This window comes from Muscardinus avellanarius (genome assembly GCF_963383645.1).
Source record: "Muscardinus avellanarius genome assembly, chromosome: 10".
In the NCBI taxonomy this organism is placed as follows: domain Eukaryota; kingdom Metazoa; phylum Chordata; class Mammalia; order Rodentia; family Gliridae; genus Muscardinus; species Muscardinus avellanarius.
Window position 1 is genome coordinate 168816 of NC_137796.1, and position 19018 is coordinate 187833.

The following is a 19018-nucleotide window of genomic DNA, read 5'->3' on the forward strand; positions in this document are numbered from 1 at the left end:
CCGTACCACTCTGAGAAGCAATACCAAAAAAACACTGAGAGCAGAACCTACTCCAGTATGTGTAATGACAATGTCACTGCTCCTTTTGTTCATCACAGAACCCTAAACCACACCACACAACTCCTCTTGGAAATGAAGACCTGACTCGACTATGTGACTAACGCAAATGTGTTCATCCCTGAAGACTCCTCCAACCACGGCAACACAACCATGCCATGCCAGTCATACCAGACACTGGAGAGGACCATGAGGAAACTGTAAAATCTCCTGGGATGCCCAGGAGAGCATCCCGGGCTCCTCACACCTCTCTCATCCCCTCAGATGCACCTGCGTGTAGTAGATCCACAGGCAGGGAAGGGCTGCAACAGCTCTGTCCCCACTACTGTAGGGAGAGTTTCCACGGGCATGTGCCCTCATGTCAGACAGAAAGGCCTTGGCCACATACCCTAGAGGAAAATAAGAATTTCCTAGAGATATCATCACAGAAAAGCTTAGAAGTTTAGTTTATTTGTTTTGTTTGTTTGGTGCTGAGGATTGAACTTAGGAGAGTTCTACCTCTGAGCTATATCCCTAACCATCCCCCCCCGCCCCAGTACTAGGGATGGAACCCAGAGGCATTCTACCTCCAAGCTACATCCCCAGTCCTATTTTTTTTTATTATTTTGAAACAGGGTCTCACTAAGTAGCCAAAGCTGGCCACAAACCTGCTATCCTCCTGTCTCAGCCTCCCAAGTACTGGGATTACAAGGATACACCACCACTCCCAATTCCTAGCCTTTTTTTTTTTTTTTGGTAGTACTGCGGGTGGAACCCAGAGGCTTTCTACCTCCAGGCTATACTCCCAGACCTTTTTTATATTTTATTTGGAAACAGGGTCTTACTAAGTTGCTGAAAGCCTCACGAAGTAGCTGAGGCTGGCTTCGAACCCGTGTGATCCTCCTGTCTCAGCCTCCCAAGCGCGGGGATTACAAGCATGCGCCACCATGCCTGGCTGCCACTTTTTTTTTTTAATTTGGAAGCAGGGTCTCACCAGGTTTCTAAGAGCCTTGCTTCTTACTGAGGCTGTCCTCACATCTCCAATCTTCCTGTCTCAAAGTTCCAAGTACTGAGATTATAGGTGTGTGTCAGTAAGCCTGGCAAGAAGTTTAGATCTTAATGTATCATTTACCAAACCTTATTCTGAAAGCAATTGAGGGGTAAGGCATTTGCTCTTATAGGAGTTTACACTGAAACCTAAGCAGTACTTTATTCAGTATTCTTTTTTTTTTTTTTAAGATTTAAAGAAGTTTATTAGAAAGATAGAAATACAGCCCCATGCCAAAATGGCATGAGGAGGTGACTCAAAATGAATACACCCCTTTATTCAGTATTCTTTTTTTTTTTCTTTTCTTTTTTTTTTTTTTTTTTTTTTTGCGGGTCTGGGGATGGAACCCAGGAGCATTTGACCTCCTCCAAGCTACACCCCCTGCCCTATTTTTTATTCTTTCTTTTGAAACCGGGTCTCACTGAGTTGCAGAGGGCCTCACTAAGTAGCTGAGGCTGCCCACGAACCGTGATCCTCCAGGTCTCAGCCTCCTGAATGCTGGGATTACAAGCGTGTGCCACCACGCCTGGCCTTTATTCAGTATTCTGATGGATAAACCCACATCCTGTAAAGGACAAGTGAGGACTCTGCTAGTGCTATATACTCTTCTACACAGACATAGGGCTCCAACCAGGTGTCTAGAGCTGATCAGCAGTAGCCAGGGGTGCAGTAAAGGGAGAAAAAAAATATAAAACTGATATGGGAATAAATTAAAAAATCAATAGACAACAGAACTAAGTCTTAGAAGACAAGGCTAGAAAAGATAGTCAGGTCATAATGTTAAGAGCCTCCAGCCAGCCAGGAAGTGGGTCTAACACTGGTCTGCTGGAGTAGTTCCCAGAAAAACAGTGTCTGACTATGTACAGGACATCATTCCACAGTGGAATGACTCTCAACTCAGCCTCTTTAGGGCAGGGGAAATCTCCTACAAGGGCACATCACCCTCCTTTCTACATAGAAAGACTGTAATTCCCCTCACCAGACCTCTGGCCAGATAATACTGCACAAAATGCTTCCAGGTGATCTCTTTTCCAGTATCTCGAAAATAGAAGTAGAAAAATCCCACAGCAACGCCTGCCCCCAAAACAGCCAGATTTCGGAATTCCTTGTCATCCCAGGGGAACTCCCCCTGTAAAAGAAAAGATAACATGTTTTCTTGTTAAATGAGGGGATTTCTTATTTGCTTATTCCAAAGTGCTAGAGATCAAAGCCAGAACCTTGCTCCTGCTAAGCAGCTTTACCACTGAGCCACACACTAGCCCCAGGGTAGTTTATGAAAATGAAAGCCTCTATTTTTTTATCTTTTTTTTTTTTTTTTTTGCAGTACCAGTAATGTAACCCAGGGGCATTTACCTCTGAGCTACACCCCCAGCCCTATTTTTTATTCTTTATTTTGAAACAGGGTCTCTGTGAGTTGCAAAGGGCCTCACTAAGTAGCTGAGGCTGTCTGCGAACTGCGATCCTCAGGTCTCAGCCTCCCGAATGCTGGGATTACAAGCGTGCGGCACCAAGCCCGGCTCTATTTTTTTTTATTCTTTATTTTGAAACAGGGTCTCACTGGAATTGCAAAGGGCCTCACTGAGTAGCTGAGGCAGGCTATGAACCTGTGATCTTCCTGTCTCAGCTTCCCAAGTACTGAGATTATAAGTGTGTGCCACCACACATGGCTCTTTTTAGATAATCTTAAAGAAGTTGTCTAAATCCTCTCCTCCTAAACTATGCAATGGAATCAGATGGGTAATAAAGCCAAACTGTTGCTCTCAGAAAGAAAGGACTCTACATGGTATACCAGCACATATCAAACCTACAGCTTACCAGATGCCCCAGAAGCAGAAAACTCATGATAGCTCTGCCTCTGGGACCTTCATGCAGGAGTTCTCTTTTATGTGGGTCTCTCTCTGAAAATTCAAATAGAATTTTTTTTTTTTTTTTTTTTTTTTTTTTTTTGCGGCACTGGGATGAAACCCAGGGGCATTCTACCTCCAAACTATACCCCCAGCCCTATTTTTTATTTTATTTTTTTATTTTTTTGTGGTACTGGGGGTGGAACCCAGAGGCTTTCTACCTCTGGGCTATACTACCAGACCTATTTTCTATTTTATTTGGAAACAGGGTCTCACTAAGTTGCTGAGAGCCTCACCAAGTAGCTGAGGCTGGCTTCGAACCTATGCGATCCTCCTGTCTCAGCCTCCCAAGCGCGGGGATTACAAGCGTGCGCCACCACGCCCTGCTTTTATTCTTTATTTTAAATAAAGAATATTCAGGGTCTCACTGAGTTGCAAAGGGCCTCACTAAGTAGCTGAGGTTGCCTGCAAACTGCGATCCTCTTGTCTCAGCCTCCCAAATGCTGGGATTACAAGTGTGCACCACCAAGCCTGGCTCAAATAGAAATCTTAATACAGCCGGGCGTGGTGGCACACACAAAATAAAGAATAAAAAATAGGGTTGGGGGTGTAGTTTGGAGGTAGAATGCCCCTGGGTTCCACCCCCAGTACTGCAAAAAAAAAAAAAAAAAGAAAAAAAGAAAAAAAGAAAGAAAAAAAATCTTAATACATCCCAATAAGTTGGTTTCTTTGAATCTTTGAACAAATTCATCAATTAGACCCTAAACAAGCAGATTCTACAATGGCTTCAGTGTATATACACCTCCAAAACACAAGCTGGAACTCAACCCCCAAGGTAATGATATCAAGAGGCAAGGATAAGCCAGGTATGATGGCTCACACCTGTAATCCCAGCACCTGGGAGGCTGAGACAGGAGGCTCAGAGGTTGAGGACAGCCTCAACCATGTAGGGAGATTCTCAATAATCTAGTGAGGCTATTTCAAAACAAAAAATAAAAAAGGGTGAGGGTGTAGCTCAGAGGTAGAATGTTTCTGGGTTCAATCCCTAGTAACACACACACACACACACACGTGCACGTGCAGGGATTTGGGAAGTGATTAAATTCCAAGGCCCTACTCTTGTGAATGAGATTAATTACCTTTTTTTTTTTGAGTGGTACTGGGGATGGAACCCAGGGGCATTCTATTTCTGGGCTATTCCCCCAGACCTATTTATTCTTTTATTTGGAAACAGTGTCTCACTAAGTTGCAGGTGGCCTCACTAAATTGCTGAGGCTGGCTGAAAACCTGCAATCCTCCAGTCTTATCCTCCCAAGTACTGGAATTACAAGTGCGCATTATTAAGGTCAGCTTAAATTACCTTTTTGTTATAGGGGGTACTGGGGATTGAATCCAGGGGTATTTTACCTCTGTCACCGTCAGCCCTTTTGTCTTTTTTTTCTTCTCTGGTACTGGAAAATGAACCCGTAGGCATTCTACCTCTGACCTACACCCCCAGAGGGCCTAAGTTTCTGAAGCTGGCCTTGAACCTGCAATCTTCTTTTTTTTTTTTTTTGGTGGTACTGGAGATGGAACCCAAGGGCCCTCTATCTACCTCTGGGCTACACTCCCAGACCTATTTTATATTTTATTTGGAAACAGGATCTCTTAAGCCAGCTGAGGCTGGCTTCGAACCTGCGACATCCTCCTGTCTCAGCCTCCCAAGCGCGGGAATTACAAGCGTGTGCCACCACGCCCGGCTTGAACCTGTAATCTTCTTGTCTCATCCTCCCAAGTAACAGAATTATAAGCATATGCCACCACATCCAGTTTATTTTTTATTTTGAACCAGCATATCACTAAGTTGCTGAGGCTGTCTTCAAACCTGCATTGTCCAAGGCTCAGCATCCTAAATCCTGGGATTATGGGGTGTACCACACCCAGCAGTTATCTTATTAAAGGGCTTCAGGGAGCAGGTCTATACCTTTTGCCAAGCTCTCACTAGACACTGAACCTACCAGCACCTTGATTTTGAACTTTTCTATCTCCATAATTGTGAACCATAAATTTATGCTCTTTATAAGTTAACCAGCACACTGTTTTGTTATAACAGTAGTAGACTAAGGCAAAGATCACACAGAGCCTCAGCTCTGCAGCAGATGCCTCCTTTGGAGACATGACAGTGTCAGGGTCTGGTCATCTTGAGGCACACAAACCTTTTGCATGCGTTTCCACCAGGCAAAGTCATCCTGCTTCCCTCCTCTTTTGCTCCCATCTCCTCCAGGCCCAGCATTCGTTGGTTCACCACTTTCTAAGAAAAAACAAAGTCTGACTTCAGAAAACAATTTTATATACTTTTCCACATAAAGAGTATTCAGAACACAGCTGCCAGGCGTGGTGGCGCACACTTGTAATTCCCGCGCTTGGGAGGCTGAGACAGGAGGATGGCGCAGGTTCGAAGCCAACCTCAGCTACTTAGTGAGGCTCTCAGCAACTTAGTGAGACCCTGTTTCCAAATAAAATATAAAATGGGTCTGGGAGTATAGCCTGGAGGTAGAAAGCTTCTGGGTTCCACCCCCAGTACCACCAAAAAAAAAAAAAGAACAGCCCAGCAGGGGCACACTTGTAATCCCAGAATTTGGGAGGCTGAGACAAGAGGATCATGGGTTTGGAAAGCCTCAGCTACTTAGTGAGGCCCTCTGCAACTTAGTGACACCTTGTTTCAAAATAAAGAATAAAAAAATAGGGATGGGCCAAGCTTGGTGGCACTTGTTTGTAATCCCACTGCTTGGGAGGCTAAGACAGAAGGATCCTGTGGGGTTCAAAGCCAGCCTCAGGGATCATGCAGGTTCGAAGCCAACCTCAGCTACTCAGTGAGGCTCTCAGCAACTCAGTAAGACCCTGTTTCCAAATAAAATATGTCTGGGAGTATAGCCTGGAGATAGAAAAGCCCCTGGGTCCCACCCCCAGTACCACACACACACACACACACAAAAAAAAAAAAAAAATTGGGCTGGGAGTATAGCTCAGAGGTAGAAGATCCCTGAGTTTTTTGGGGTTTTTTGGGGTTTTTTTTTTGGGTGGTACCGGGGGTGGAACCCAGAGGTTTTCTACCTCTGGGCTATACTCCCAGACCATTTTTATATATTTTTTGGAAACAGGGTCTCATTAAGTTGCCGAGAGCCTCACTAATTAGCTGAGGCTGGCTTCGAACCTGTGCGATCCTCCTGTCTCAGCCTCCCAAGCGCGGGGATTACAAGCGTGCCCACCACGCCCGGCAAGGTCCCCGAGTTTTATCCCCAGTACCACAAAAAAGAGTAATCAGAGAACAGAAAAACATTTTAAAACTTATTTTCTTTCTTTCTTTTTTTCATTCCTCCTTTGTTTCTGTACTAGGCATTGAACCCAGGAACATTCTACTTCTAAGACCTTTGTATTTTTTTATTTTGAAACAGGGTCTCTGAGGCTATCCTCAAACCTGTGATCCTCCTATTTAAGCTTCCCAAATTCTGGGTTTTTAAGTGTGTGCCACCAGTTTCTAGCATAAAATTTTTACCCAGACACAGTAGCACACACCTGTAATCCAAGGTTGGGGCAGGAGGATCACAAGTTCAAGGCCAGCCTGAGAACTTAGTGAAATCCTGCCTCAAAATTTAAAAAAAAAAAAAAGGGCTGGGGAACTGGGCATGGTGGTACACACCTGTAATCCCAGTACTTGGAAGGTTGAGACAGAAAGATTGTAGGTTTGAAGCCAGCTTCAGCAACTTAGTGAGGCTATCAGTAACTTAGCAAGACCCTGTTTCAAAATAAAAGATGAAATAGGGCTGAAGATGTGGCTTGGAGGTAGAATGCCCCTGGATTCAATCCCTAGCATCACAGGGGGAAAAAAAAAGAAAAAAAAAAAAAAAAGGTGGCTGGGGGTGTAGTTCAGAGGTTCAATCTCAAGTATAAAAAATAATAATGATAATTATTACATGGTGATGCATGCTTGTAATTCCAGTACTTGGGAGGCTGAGAAGGAGGATCACAGGTTTGAAATAAAAATAAAATTAGGGCTGGGGGTGCCACTCGGAAGTAGAATGCCCGAGTTCAATCTCCATACCATGAAAAGGAAGAAAGGAAGAAGGGAGAGTGGGAAGAAGAAAGGGCTGGGACATGAAGACCAGGTCAAGGGACAGGGTGACTTGGAAGCTAACAGGCAGCACCGTGACCTCAAGCATACAGGCCCACTTGCTCATCACTCCAAAATTAGTGAATGCTTCTAACATATTCATACATAAACTTGACTACGTAACTTATCAAACTGGCCCTTTTAGCCAGGCATGGTGGCACACACTTGTAATCCCAGTATTTGGGTGGCTAAGACAGGAGGATCCCACATTTGAAGCCAATCTCAGCAACTTAGTGAGGACCTCCACAACTTAATGAGACACCGTTTAAAAATAAAAAATAAAACAGGGCTTGGGGTATAGTTCACATGTAGAACACGCTTGGGTTTAATTCCCAGTATTCCAAAAAAATAAAAAAAATTTTAAACTGGCCCTTTTGGCTATCATGGGTTGTGCTGTATAAACATGGGCATGCATATGTTACTGCAGTTCCCTGATTTCAACCCCTTTAGACAAATACCCAGGAGTGGTATAGCCGGCTCATATGGTGGATTTATTCCCAGTTTTCTAAGGAATCTCCACACTGATCTCCACAGTGGCTGAACTAGTTTGCACTCCCACCAAGAGTGCAAAAGAGTTACTCTTACCCCACATCCTCTCCAGCATGTGTTATTTAATTTCTTTATGCTTGCCACTCTGATTGGGGTTAGATGGAATCTCTGCGTAATTTTGATTTGCATCTCCCTGATGGCTAATGATGTTGAGCATCTTTTCATGTATCTATTGGCCATTCTTTTTTTTTTTTTTTTTTTGGTGGTACTGGGGGTGGAACCTAGAGGCTTTCTACCTCCGGGCTATACTCCCAGACCCATTTTATATATTTTTTGGAAACAGGGTCTCATTAAGTTGCTGAGAGCCTCACTAAGTAGCTGAGGCTGGCTTCGAACCTGTGCGATCCTCCTGTCTCAGCCTCCCAAGTGCGGGGATTACAAGCGTGCGCCACCATGCCCGGCTTGTATCTCTTCTTTTGTGAAGTGTCTATTCAATCCAGTTGCCCATTTCTTGATTGGGTTCTTCATAATAGCCAAAATATGAAACCAACTTAGATCTCCATCAACAGATGAATGGATTGCAAAATAATGGAAAATATACACAAGAGAATTCTACTCAGCTATAAAGAAGAACAAAATCATGTCATTCACAAGAAGATGGAAAGACCTGGATGTTAAGTGAGATTAGCCAAGCACAGAAAGAGAAGGGACATATGTTTTCTCTAATATGACCAAACTAGGGACTACAAGAATACCAAATAATGGAGGGGAAATCTCAGCAAAGCTAGAATGGAAGGATAGGAGAGTAAGAAGACTGAGTTGATTAATTGAGGAGCTACATCCAAATATGTGTAAAAGTATGAATACAGCATGGTTAACCTGGACACTCATTGTTGGAGAGGGGGGCACAAAGCACAGTCTGAATATATGCCGTTTTCAATATGTTCCACATAAAAATAAAAAAATATAATAAATAAAATAAAAAACTGGTCCTTTTACCTTTTCTTGGAACTGTTGGTTTTTCTGAATCTGTGTTTCTTCCACTTCTTTTAAAGAATTTCTCAAACCCTTAGAGACAAAATGAAAAGGTTCTAGTACTTTGAGAGAGAAAAAAAAGTAACACTCAGAAAAGCAACAATACAGTCAAATCAGTATAGAAAGTAAAAGACAGCCTTTCCTCTCTTTCTTCTCACTTGACCCAACCAATACACAGCCCCAGGATCCAGCACTTGGTTAAGGGCTAAAATGCCTGGTGCTCAGCCGGGCGTGGTGGCGCACGCTTGTAATCCCCGCGCTTGGGAGGCTGAGACAGGAGGATCGCACAGGTTCAAAGCCAGCCTCAGCTACTTAGTGAGGCTCTCAGCAACTTAGTGAGAACCTGTTTCCAAATAAAATATAAAATAGGTCTGGGAGTATAGCCTGGAGGTAGAAAGCCTCTGGGTTCCACCCCCAGTACCACCAAAAAAATGAAAAATAAAAAAACAAAATGCCTGGTGCTCTGTGGAGACACAGGTCCTCAGGTACTTCTGTGAGCAGTTATCTGCACACAGGCACAGGCCAGGGCCTGCTCTGAAGGGATCCAACTGGAAAGAGATGCTCCAAGCTAACTATAGTCTGCACATTAACTTTTTTTCTTTCTTTCTGTACTGGGGATTGAACCTGGGGCATTCTTCCTCCAAGATACACCCCTAACCCTATTTTATATTCTTATTTTTGAAACTGGGTCTCTGGAGGGCCTAAGTTGCTGAGGCTGGCTGCAAACCTGTGACCCTAGACATGCAAGCCAGGCGTGGTAGAACATGCTTGTAATCCCAGCATTTGGGAGGCTGAGACTGACAGCTTCAGGTACTTAGTGAGGCCCTTTGCAACTCAGTGATACCCTGTTTCAAAACAAAGGGAAAAAAAAATAGGAGCATTTCAGAGGCTGAGACTGCAGAATCACAGTTCACAGACAGCCTCAGCTACTTAGTGAGGTCGTCTGCAACTTAGTGAATCTGTGTTTCAAAAACAAAGGATAAAATATAGGACTAGGGGTGTAGCTCAAAGGTAGAATGCCCCTGGGTTCTATCCCCAGTACCACACACACAAAAAATAATCAGATATGCAGAAACAAAGGTTCAGTTCCATGACTTCCTAGAAAAGGGGGCAATGGAGAAATCCTCAAAATACTCATGTCATGACCCTCAGCTCTGTTTAGTCACTGTGGGAATATGCTATGAGGAAGCAACACTGTTTCCTATAACTCTCATGCTGCTGATGATGGTAGAGAAAAGACAGCTACCTTTGGGTGGTTTTGAACACAGCCACTGGGAAAAAGATGATGTCAATCTCCTCTGCAGAACTAGCTGATGAAAGCGGGTCCCCTGGAAAAACTGAAACAGAAGAGGATTAGCCGATGAGAGGCCTCTGCAATACAATGCAGTATTTGCTCAGTGGCCACAATAGGCCAGATGGGGCAGGATATGGGCTAAGGTGTAACCTTGCTGCCTTCATGTATCTTTTTTTTTTTTTTTTTTGGTGGTACTGGGGTTCCTGATAACCTTTCTACCTCCGGGTTACACTCTCAAACACCTATTTTTTATATTTTTATTTGGAAACAGGGCCTCTTAAGCCAGCACGGCTGGCTTCGAACCTGTGCGATCCTCCTGTCTCCGCCTCCCAAGCGCGGGGATTACAAGCGTGCATCACCATGCCCAGCTTCATGTTTTTTTTTTTTTTGTGTGTGTGTGTGGTACTGAGGGTGGAACCCAGGGGCTTTCTACCTCCGGGCTATACTCCCAGACCTATTTTATACTTTATTTGGAAACAGGGTCTCACTAAGTTGCTGAGAGCCTCACGAAGTAGCTGAGGCTGGCTTCGAACCTGTGCGATCCTCCTGTCTCAGCCTCCCAAGCGCGGGGATTACAAGCGTGCGTCACCATGCCCAGCAATACACATTAAAAATATGGTTCAAGCTGGGTAAGATGGAACACTATAATAATCTCAGTACTTGGGAGACTGTGACAGATGATCACAGGTTCAAAGACAGCCTCCGCAACATAGTGAGACTCTCAGCAATCTATAGAGACCCTGTTTCAAAATAAAAATAAAATGGGACGGGGGATGTGTTGCTCAGAGATAGAATGCCTCTGAGTTCAATTCCCAGTACCACAAACACAAACAAACAAAAAATGGTTCAAGCCAGAAAAGATGCAGTCTTGTAATGCTGGTGTTGGGAGGTTGAGACAAAAAGACTGAAAGTTTGAAGACAGCCTCAGCAACTTAGCAAGACCCTGTTTCAAAATTAAAATACAGCCAGGGGTGGTAGCGCACGCTTGTAATCCCAGTATTTGGGAGGCTGAGACAGGAGGATTGCAGGTTCATGGCCAGCCTCAGCAACTTAGTGAGGCTCTCAACAACTTAGTGAGACCATGTTTCTAAGACAAAATTAAATAGGGCTGAAGATGTAGCTCAGAGGGAGAATGCCCCTGGGTTCAATTTCCAGTAACACACACACAATACTTAACAATACTATGGTTTACTATGGTTTACTTTCGTGTGTGTGTGTGTGTGTGTGTGTGTGTGTGTGTGTCTGTTTGGAGATGAATCCCTGAGACATTCTGCCTCCAAGCTACTCATCAGCACTTTGTGATCCTCCAGTTTCAGCCTCCCAAGTACTGGTATTTCAGGCATGTGTAATCACCGTAGCACTGTAATTTACTTTGGTCAGCCAAGAGGTCAATGTCTTTGTCAGGCAAAGAAGGCAAATAGCTTTCCTGATACCCCTGCATTTCTTCAGTCCTCAAGGAGCAAAATACCAGTTTTTATCAGAAGTTGCCAACTTAAAACATGAGTTGAGGACAGGACTAGAGGCAACTTAGACTTTTCACTAATTCAAGTCAAAAGCCATTTCAACAAAAATTACAATAAAGGCAACATATTAAAAAAAAACATAAACTGGGAGTGATGGTGCAAGCTTGTAATCCCAGCATTTGGGAGGCTGAGACAGGAGGAGCACAGTTTGTGGACAGCCCCTGCTACTTAGTGAGGCCCTTTGCAACTCAGTGAGACCCTGTTTCAAAATAAAGAATTAAAAGCCGGGCATGGTGGTGCACACTTGTAATCCCAGCATTCGAGAGGCTGAGACCAGAGGATCATGGTTCGAGGACAACCTCAGCTACTTAATGAGGCCCTCCTCAACTTAGTGAGACCCTGTTTCAAAATAAAGAATAAAAAAAGCCGGGCGTGGTGGTGCACGCTTGTAATCCCCGCGCTTGGAAGGCCGAGACAGGAGGATCGCACGGGTTCGAAGCCAGCCTCAGCTACTTAGTGAGGCTTTCAGCAACTTAGTGAGTCCCTGTTTCCAAATAAAATATAAAAAGTCTGGGAGTATAGGCCGGAGGTAGAAAGCCTCTGGATTCCACCCCCAGTACCACCCAAAATAAATAAATAAATAAATAAATAGGGCAAGGGGTGTAGCTTGGAGGTCAAATGCCCCTGGGTTCCATCCCCAGACCCGGAAAAAAAAAAAAAAAAGGAATAAAGAATTTAAAATATAGAACCAGGCATGGTGGCGCACGCTTGTAATCCCTGCTCTTGGGAGGCTGAGACAGGAGGATCACGCAGGTTCAAAGCCAGCCTCAGCTACTTAGTGAGGCTCTTAGCAACTTAGTAAGATCCTGTTTCCTAATTCTAGGAGTATAGACCAGAGGTAGGAAGCCTCTGGGTTCTACCCCCAGTACCACCCAAAAAATAAATAAATAAATAAATAAATAAATAAATAAAATAAAAAAGAGCCGGGCGTGGTGGCATATGCTTGTAATCCCTGCGCTTGGGAGGCTGAGACAGGAGGATCACACAGGTTCAAAGCCAGCCTCAGCTACTTAGTGAGGCTCTCAGCAACTTGGACCCTGTTTCCAAATAAAATATTTAAAAAAAAAAATAGGTCTGGGAGTATAGCCCAGAGATAGAAACCCTCTGGGTTCCACCTCTAGTACCACCACAAAAAAATAAAATAAAATATAGGGCTGGGGTAGCTGGGAGGTAGAATGCCCCTGGGTTCAATCTCCAGTACCACAAAAAAAAAAAAAAAAAAACCAGAAATCTAAGCACATGCAATAATCCAGTATTAAATGTATTCAACAAAATCTAAACATAATAAAAAAATCTGGGTTGTCTCCAATATTTTATTATAATAAAATTAGACCTGTAGGTGATGACACCTATTTTATTTCAGCTTGTCAACATTCACAATGTGTCAGGTTTTGTAGGCTATTGCTCCAAAGGAAATCCATTCCTCAATCACTAAATTGCTAATTAATTAATTAGCCACCACAGACTAAAAAACAAAGTAAGCCATAAGAGAAATGTTAATATTCCATCTAGAGGCCGGGCATGGTGGCGCACACTTGTAATCCCAGCATTTGAGAGGTTGAGACAGGAGGATCGGGGTTGGCAAACAGCCTCAGCTACTTACTGAGGCCCTCTGCAACTTTGTGAGACCCTGTTTCAAAATAAAAATACAAAATAGGGCAGGTGGTATAGTGCAGAGGTCAAATGCCCCTGGTTCCATCCCCAGATCCACAACAACAATAAAAAAATCCATCTGGAGTATTATCCAGATAAGCAAGGTCAGAAATGTGATGCTGGAGCCAGGTGTGGTGACACAGGCCTGTAATCCCAGTACTTGAGAGGCTGAGACAGGAGGATCACAGGCTCAAGGATAGCCTCAGCAAGTAGTAATACTCTCATCAACCAATCAAGCTCCTCTTTTTTTTTTTTTTTTTTTTGGTGGTATTGGGGTTCCTGGAAGCCCTTCTACCTCCAGGCTACACTCCCAGACTTATTTTATATTTTTGAAACAGGGTCTCTTACGCCAGCGTGGCTGGCTTTGAACCTGCGTGATCCTCCTGTCTCTGCCTCCCAAGCACGGGGATTACAAGAGTGTGCCACCACGCCCAGCTCTGGAGCCCCTATTTCAAAAAAATAAGGCTGAAGGTGTTGCCAAGAAGTAGAATTCCCTTGGGTTCAATCTTCAGAAGCACAGAAAGGCAATGCTAGCAACAATAGCAGCAGCCCCACACTATGAGGAAAGGCTGTACGGAGACCAAGGACTTCTGCACCATGAAATAATTAGCTTCAAGTCCTCTGTGCACCAACAGAAAAGCACCTGATACAAACTAAAAAACAATTACCCTGGCCGGGCATGGAGCGCTTGTAATCGCAGCATTTGGGAGGCTGAGACTGGAGGATCGTGGTTCGCGGACCTCCACAACTTAGTGAGACCCTGTTTCAAAATAAAGAACAAACGCCGGGCGTGGTGGCGCACACTTGTAATCCCCACGTTTGGGAGATAGAGCCAGGAGGATCGCACAGGTTCGAAGCCAGCCGCGCACGCTGGCTTGGGAGACCCTGTTTCCAAATAAAAATATAAAAATAGGTCTGAGAGTGTAGCCTGGAGGTAGAAGGGCTTCCAGGAACCCCAGTACCACCAATAAATAAATAAATAAATAAATAAATAAATAAATAAATAAATAAATAAATAAATAAATAAAAAATTAGGGCAGGAGGTGTAGCTTGGAGGTATAATGCCCAAAATAAATAAATAAATAAAAACAAAAATTAGGGCAGGAGGTGTAGCTTGGAGGTCTCATGCCCCTGGGTTCCATCCCCAGACCTACAAACAAACAAACAAACAAATAAAAACAATCACCCTGTCAAGGGTTTGGAACCCAAGGTATGGGTCCACAGGGAATCTAGACAAAGGGCAAAAGGTGGAAAATACTGGGCAGTGGCAGGGTGAGAGATGATGCTTCTTAGTAACCTCATTTTAATCCTTACCACCTGTCCTGAGAAAGTAGATGCTATCATCCCCATTACAGAAGCAGAAAAGTAGAATTTAAGACACTGGTAACAGCAGGTGTGTGATAAGAATTCTGATGCCCAAATCTTCCATGCTATCCCCAGAAAGTAGGAGGTCTGGCACTGGATGCTCCACAGATACTGGTTAGCCTACAGTTCTAGAGGTCTAAAGTATGACTCTCCAGGGCCCAAAACTTGATAAAAACAGCCAATCCCTTACTTTTAATTCATGATTAAGTCCTCCTGTAATTTGGTTAGGGGACATCAGGTCAGATGTAGCCTTCATTATAAATGTAAAAACTGAGACATTCAGTGATCTCCTCGTGTGGTGTGTGTGTGTATGTGTGTGTGTTTGTGTGCATGTGTGTGTGTTACTGGGGACTGAACCCAGGGCCCTTCTACCTTCAAGCTACCCCAAGGCAACACACTTGCTATTCGACCTGCCTGACATGCTTAATTCCTTCAGGGAATTCCCTTGATTCCTGCAGGGGCCTGACCATCCTACCTAAAATAGCATGTCACTTAGCATTTATCCCTCCTCCATCCCCATCTCTTCATTTTTTTATTTCTCTTATTTTGTTTCCATTTTCCTACATACTTAATGTAACCCCAAACACACTGTCTAGTTCCTCTTTGCATAGCAATGTAAATTCTAAGAGCCCAAAGATAGTGTAGGCAATCATGGAATAAAAGAGTACAAGGAAGCTTGAACAACACAGGCTTCCCTTGAGCAGTGCTACTGTCTGCCTCATTCATCCTGATATGCCCTGGCCAGTAAATTTAACAGATAAATTTGTCTAACAAAAATGATGATTTATTCAGGGAAGGAACTTAAAAACCAGCAAACTTCCTTCTTTCATAAAGACACTGGAGTCCTCTGCAGTTCAGTGACTCAGGACTCAACTGTGTTATACCAATCTGCACACACTCACTATATACTGCTTTTCAACATATGAACAACTAGAACAGCCCTCTGCAATGCTGAGATGCAACATGGGCACAGGTAAAAGACTTTGCTTAGCCGGGCATGGTGGCACACGCTTGTAATCCCAGCATTCGGGAGGCTGAGACCTGGAGGATCGAGGTTCGCAGACAGCCTCAGCTACTTAGTGAGGCCCTCTGCAACTCAGTGAGACCTGGTTTCAAAAGAAAGAATAAAAAATAGGGCAGGGGGTGTAGCTCGGAGGTCAAATGCCCCTGGGTTCCATCCCCAGACCTGCAAAAAAAAAAAAAAAAAAAAAGACTTTGCTTTCACTGTTGAGTGTGAAAAACAAAACTAAGATGTGTTTTCTCAAATGAATAGAAATGTAAAGGGGAGAGTTCAATCCTAAAGACAGGACAGGAAACAAACCCATTAAATCTTTCCTATTTATGGCCTGAAAACCACCTCTCTGGGATCAAAAATCAAAAACTCAGCCAGGTTGGTGGCACACACCTGTAATACTAGTACTTGGGAGGATGAGGATGGAATGATAACAGGTTCCAGCCTCAGCAATTTAGTGAGGCTCTCAAGAACTTAGCGAGACCCTGCCTCCAAACAAAAAATAAAATAGGGCTTGGGGTGTATCTCAGAGGTAATCCCAGTACCTGGGAAGCTGAGACAAGACTGTAGATTCAAGACAACAATAACTTAGCAATAACTTAGCAAGACTCTTCAAAATTAAAAAAAAAAAAAAAAAAGCCAGGCGTGGTGGTGCACACTTGTAATCCCCATGCTTGGGAGGCTGAGACAGGAGGATCTGGAAGATTCGAGCAGGCTTAAGAGACCCTGTTTCCAAATATAATATAAAATATAAAATAGGTTTGGGAGTGTAGCCCAGAGGTAGAACGCCCCTGGGTTCCATCCCCAGTACCATCAATAAAATAAATAAAATTAAATTAAATAAGCCGGGCATGGTGGCTCACACCTGTAATTCCAGTACTTGAGAGACTAAGACAGAGGATCAAAGGTTCAAGGACAGCCTCAGCAAGTGATGAGACTCTCATCAACCTGATGAGTCTGTGCTTTAAAAAATAAAAAATAGGGCTGGAGGTGTATCTACAAGGTAGAACGACCCTATATTCAATCTCCAGTAACACACACACACACACACACAAAAGAGGACTATTTCATACGTGTAAAATACAGATGCAGCCAGGCATGGTGACACACGCTTGTAATCCCCGGGCTTGGGAGGCGGAGACAGGAGGATCATGCTGGTTCGGAACCAGCCTCACTGGCTTAAGAGACCCTGTTTCCAAATAAAAATACAAAATAGGTCTGGAAGTGTAGCCCAGAGGTAGAAGGGCTTCCAGGAACCCCAGTACCACCAAAAATAAATAAATAAATTAATTAATTAAAGTAAATACAGATGCAAGCCGGGCGTGGTGGCGCACGCTTGTAATCCCCGCGCTTGGGAGGCTGAGACAGGAGGATCCTGCAGATTCGAAGCCAGCCTCAGCTAGTTTAAGAGACCCTGTTTCCAAATAAAATATAAAAAAATAGGTCAGAGGTAAAAGGCCCCTGGGTTCCATCTCCAGTACCAATAAATAAATAAATAAATAAATAAATAAATAAATAAATAAACAGATGCAAAAGCCAGGTGTGGTGGTGCACGCCTGTAATCCCAGCATTCGGGAGGCTGAGACCAGAGGATCACGGTTCGTGGACAGCCTCAGCTACTTAGTGAGGCCCTCTGCAACTTAGTGAGACCCTGTTTCAAAATATAGAATAAAAAATAGGGCAGGGGGTGTAGCTCGGAGGTCGAATGCCCCTGGGTTCCATCCCCAGACCCGCAAAAATAAAATAAAATACAGATGCAAGCCACAGGTGGAGGTGCACGCTTGTAATCCCAGTACTTGGGAGGCTAAGACAGGAGGATCGCACAGGTTCGAAGCCAGCCTCGCTACTTAGTGAGGCTCTCAACAACTAAATAAAACCGGTTTAAAATAAAAAATAGGTCGGGGGTGTAGCCAGAGGTAGAGGCCCCTGGGTTACATCTCCAGGACCACAAAAATAAATAAATAAATAAATAAATAAATAAATAAATAAAATACAGATGCAAGCCGGGGGTGGTGGTGTATGCTTCTAATCTCAGCATTAGAGGGTCTGGTTTCAAGGCTGGCCTCAGCTACTTAGTGAAGCCCTTCCCAACTTAGACCTTGTTTCAAAATAAAGAACAAAAAGTAGGGTTGGGGGTGTAGCTGGGGGGTAGAATGCCTCTGAGTTCCATCCCCAGTACCACCAACATTAAAATAAAGATACAAGCAGGGCATGGTGGCACACGCTTGTAATCCCGTACCTGAGAGACTGAGACAGGAGAACTGCAGGTTCAAGACCAGCCTCAGCAACCTGGCGAGACTTAGCAACTTAGCAAAATCCTGGAAACAAAACAGAAAGGGCTGGGGGTGTAGCTCGAAGATAAAATATCTCTGGATTCAATCCTCTGTACACACACACGCATGCACACACTGAGTTACAGCAATACCCACATCACATACTGGACATGTGTATAAAGTCCTGAGCACTGAGCCCTCCAGGCAGCATCAGCTGTTACAAGGTTCGCCGTAGTCCAATTCAACAAGTGTTCATTGACTACAACGCATCGTAAGAGTTTACAAAACTCCCTGACGTCCATTAAACACGTCTCCACGAGCAGCCCTGCCCGGCAAACTGGAGGCTTGCTGCTCTGGGCCTGGAGGTAAGCCAGGGATCGCGGTCAGAGCGACTCTAATGAACAAACCCCTCAGCGTCCGGCTCCAGAAAGCCGAATGGAGCTGGCTGAGGCCCGAGCACCTGGCTGACGGCAGGGTCTTGGAGTTAGTGGCTAGGGGGCCGCGGGGAAGGGGCAGGAGGATAGGACACTGAGGTCACGCGCAGGGGACACCCGCCAGCTGGAACGGCCTTCTCCGGGGACTGGGCGGGGCCCCGGACCAGGAAGTGGCCGCTCCCACGCCTCCGACCGACGCAGACGGATGGCGTCACGGAAGCGTCGAGCGCGGCCGCCCGAACCGGCAGCCGAAGCTTCCTACCGACCTGTCGAGCCGTACCGAACGCCCTCACGCCAATATGGGCCGTGACGCCTCCTCCCGGGGCGCCGCCCCATCGCCACCACACGGCGAGCGGCCAGGCCACCGCCCGGCTGCCGGCCGCCGCCACCAGTCGGTGAGACATCCCCCACCCGCGACCTCGCGCCACCTGGGCGCGCGCGTGCGCAGTCCAGCGTCAGCCAGGTCACGGAGCGCCGAGCCCCGAACGCGGGCAGGGTCGCGCGTGCGCAGCAGGGTCCCGAGCGCTGGCCGGCTCGCGCGTGCGCCGCAGGGCCGGCCGGCCTTTTGTCTGCTTTGTCCTAGAACTCCAAGGCGCAGCGCCAAACTTCAGCTTCCTGCTCGGTCTAGGGGCCAAAGGGATACCCAACTCCGCCTTGAGGCGGGGTGGGGGTGGGGGGCGGTGTGTGTGTAGTCTTTCCACATCTGAGATACACCCCTAGGCTTATTTTATTTCTTATTTTGAAATACGGTCTCGCTAAATTATACGGTGGACTCAAACCTGCGGTCCTCCTTGTCTCGGCTGCCAAGTGCCAGGATGACAGACGCGCGCCGCGGGCCTGCTTGGTTTGACATCTCCCACGT

General features: G+C 45.1%; 1 protein-coding gene across 1 annotated transcript in view; it reads right to left on the bottom strand.

Moving 5' to 3' along the window:
* LOC308267903 (mitochondrial inner membrane m-AAA protease component AFG3L1) overlaps positions 1-18560 on the bottom strand; it is a gene marked incomplete at both ends in the record, with an annotated part of 47372 nt that extends 28812 nt beyond the window's left edge. The window contains 4 exons of the mRNA XM_080702851.1: positions 2064-2213; positions 5124-5218; positions 9849-9939; positions 18423-18560. Coding sequence (XP_080558977.1) covers positions 2064-2213; positions 5124-5218; positions 9849-9939; positions 18423-18560 — 474 coding nt within the window. The remainder of the gene's footprint in view (positions 1-2063; positions 2214-5123; positions 5219-9848; positions 9940-18422) is intronic.
* Between the last annotated feature and the right edge of the window lie 458 nt (positions 18561-19018).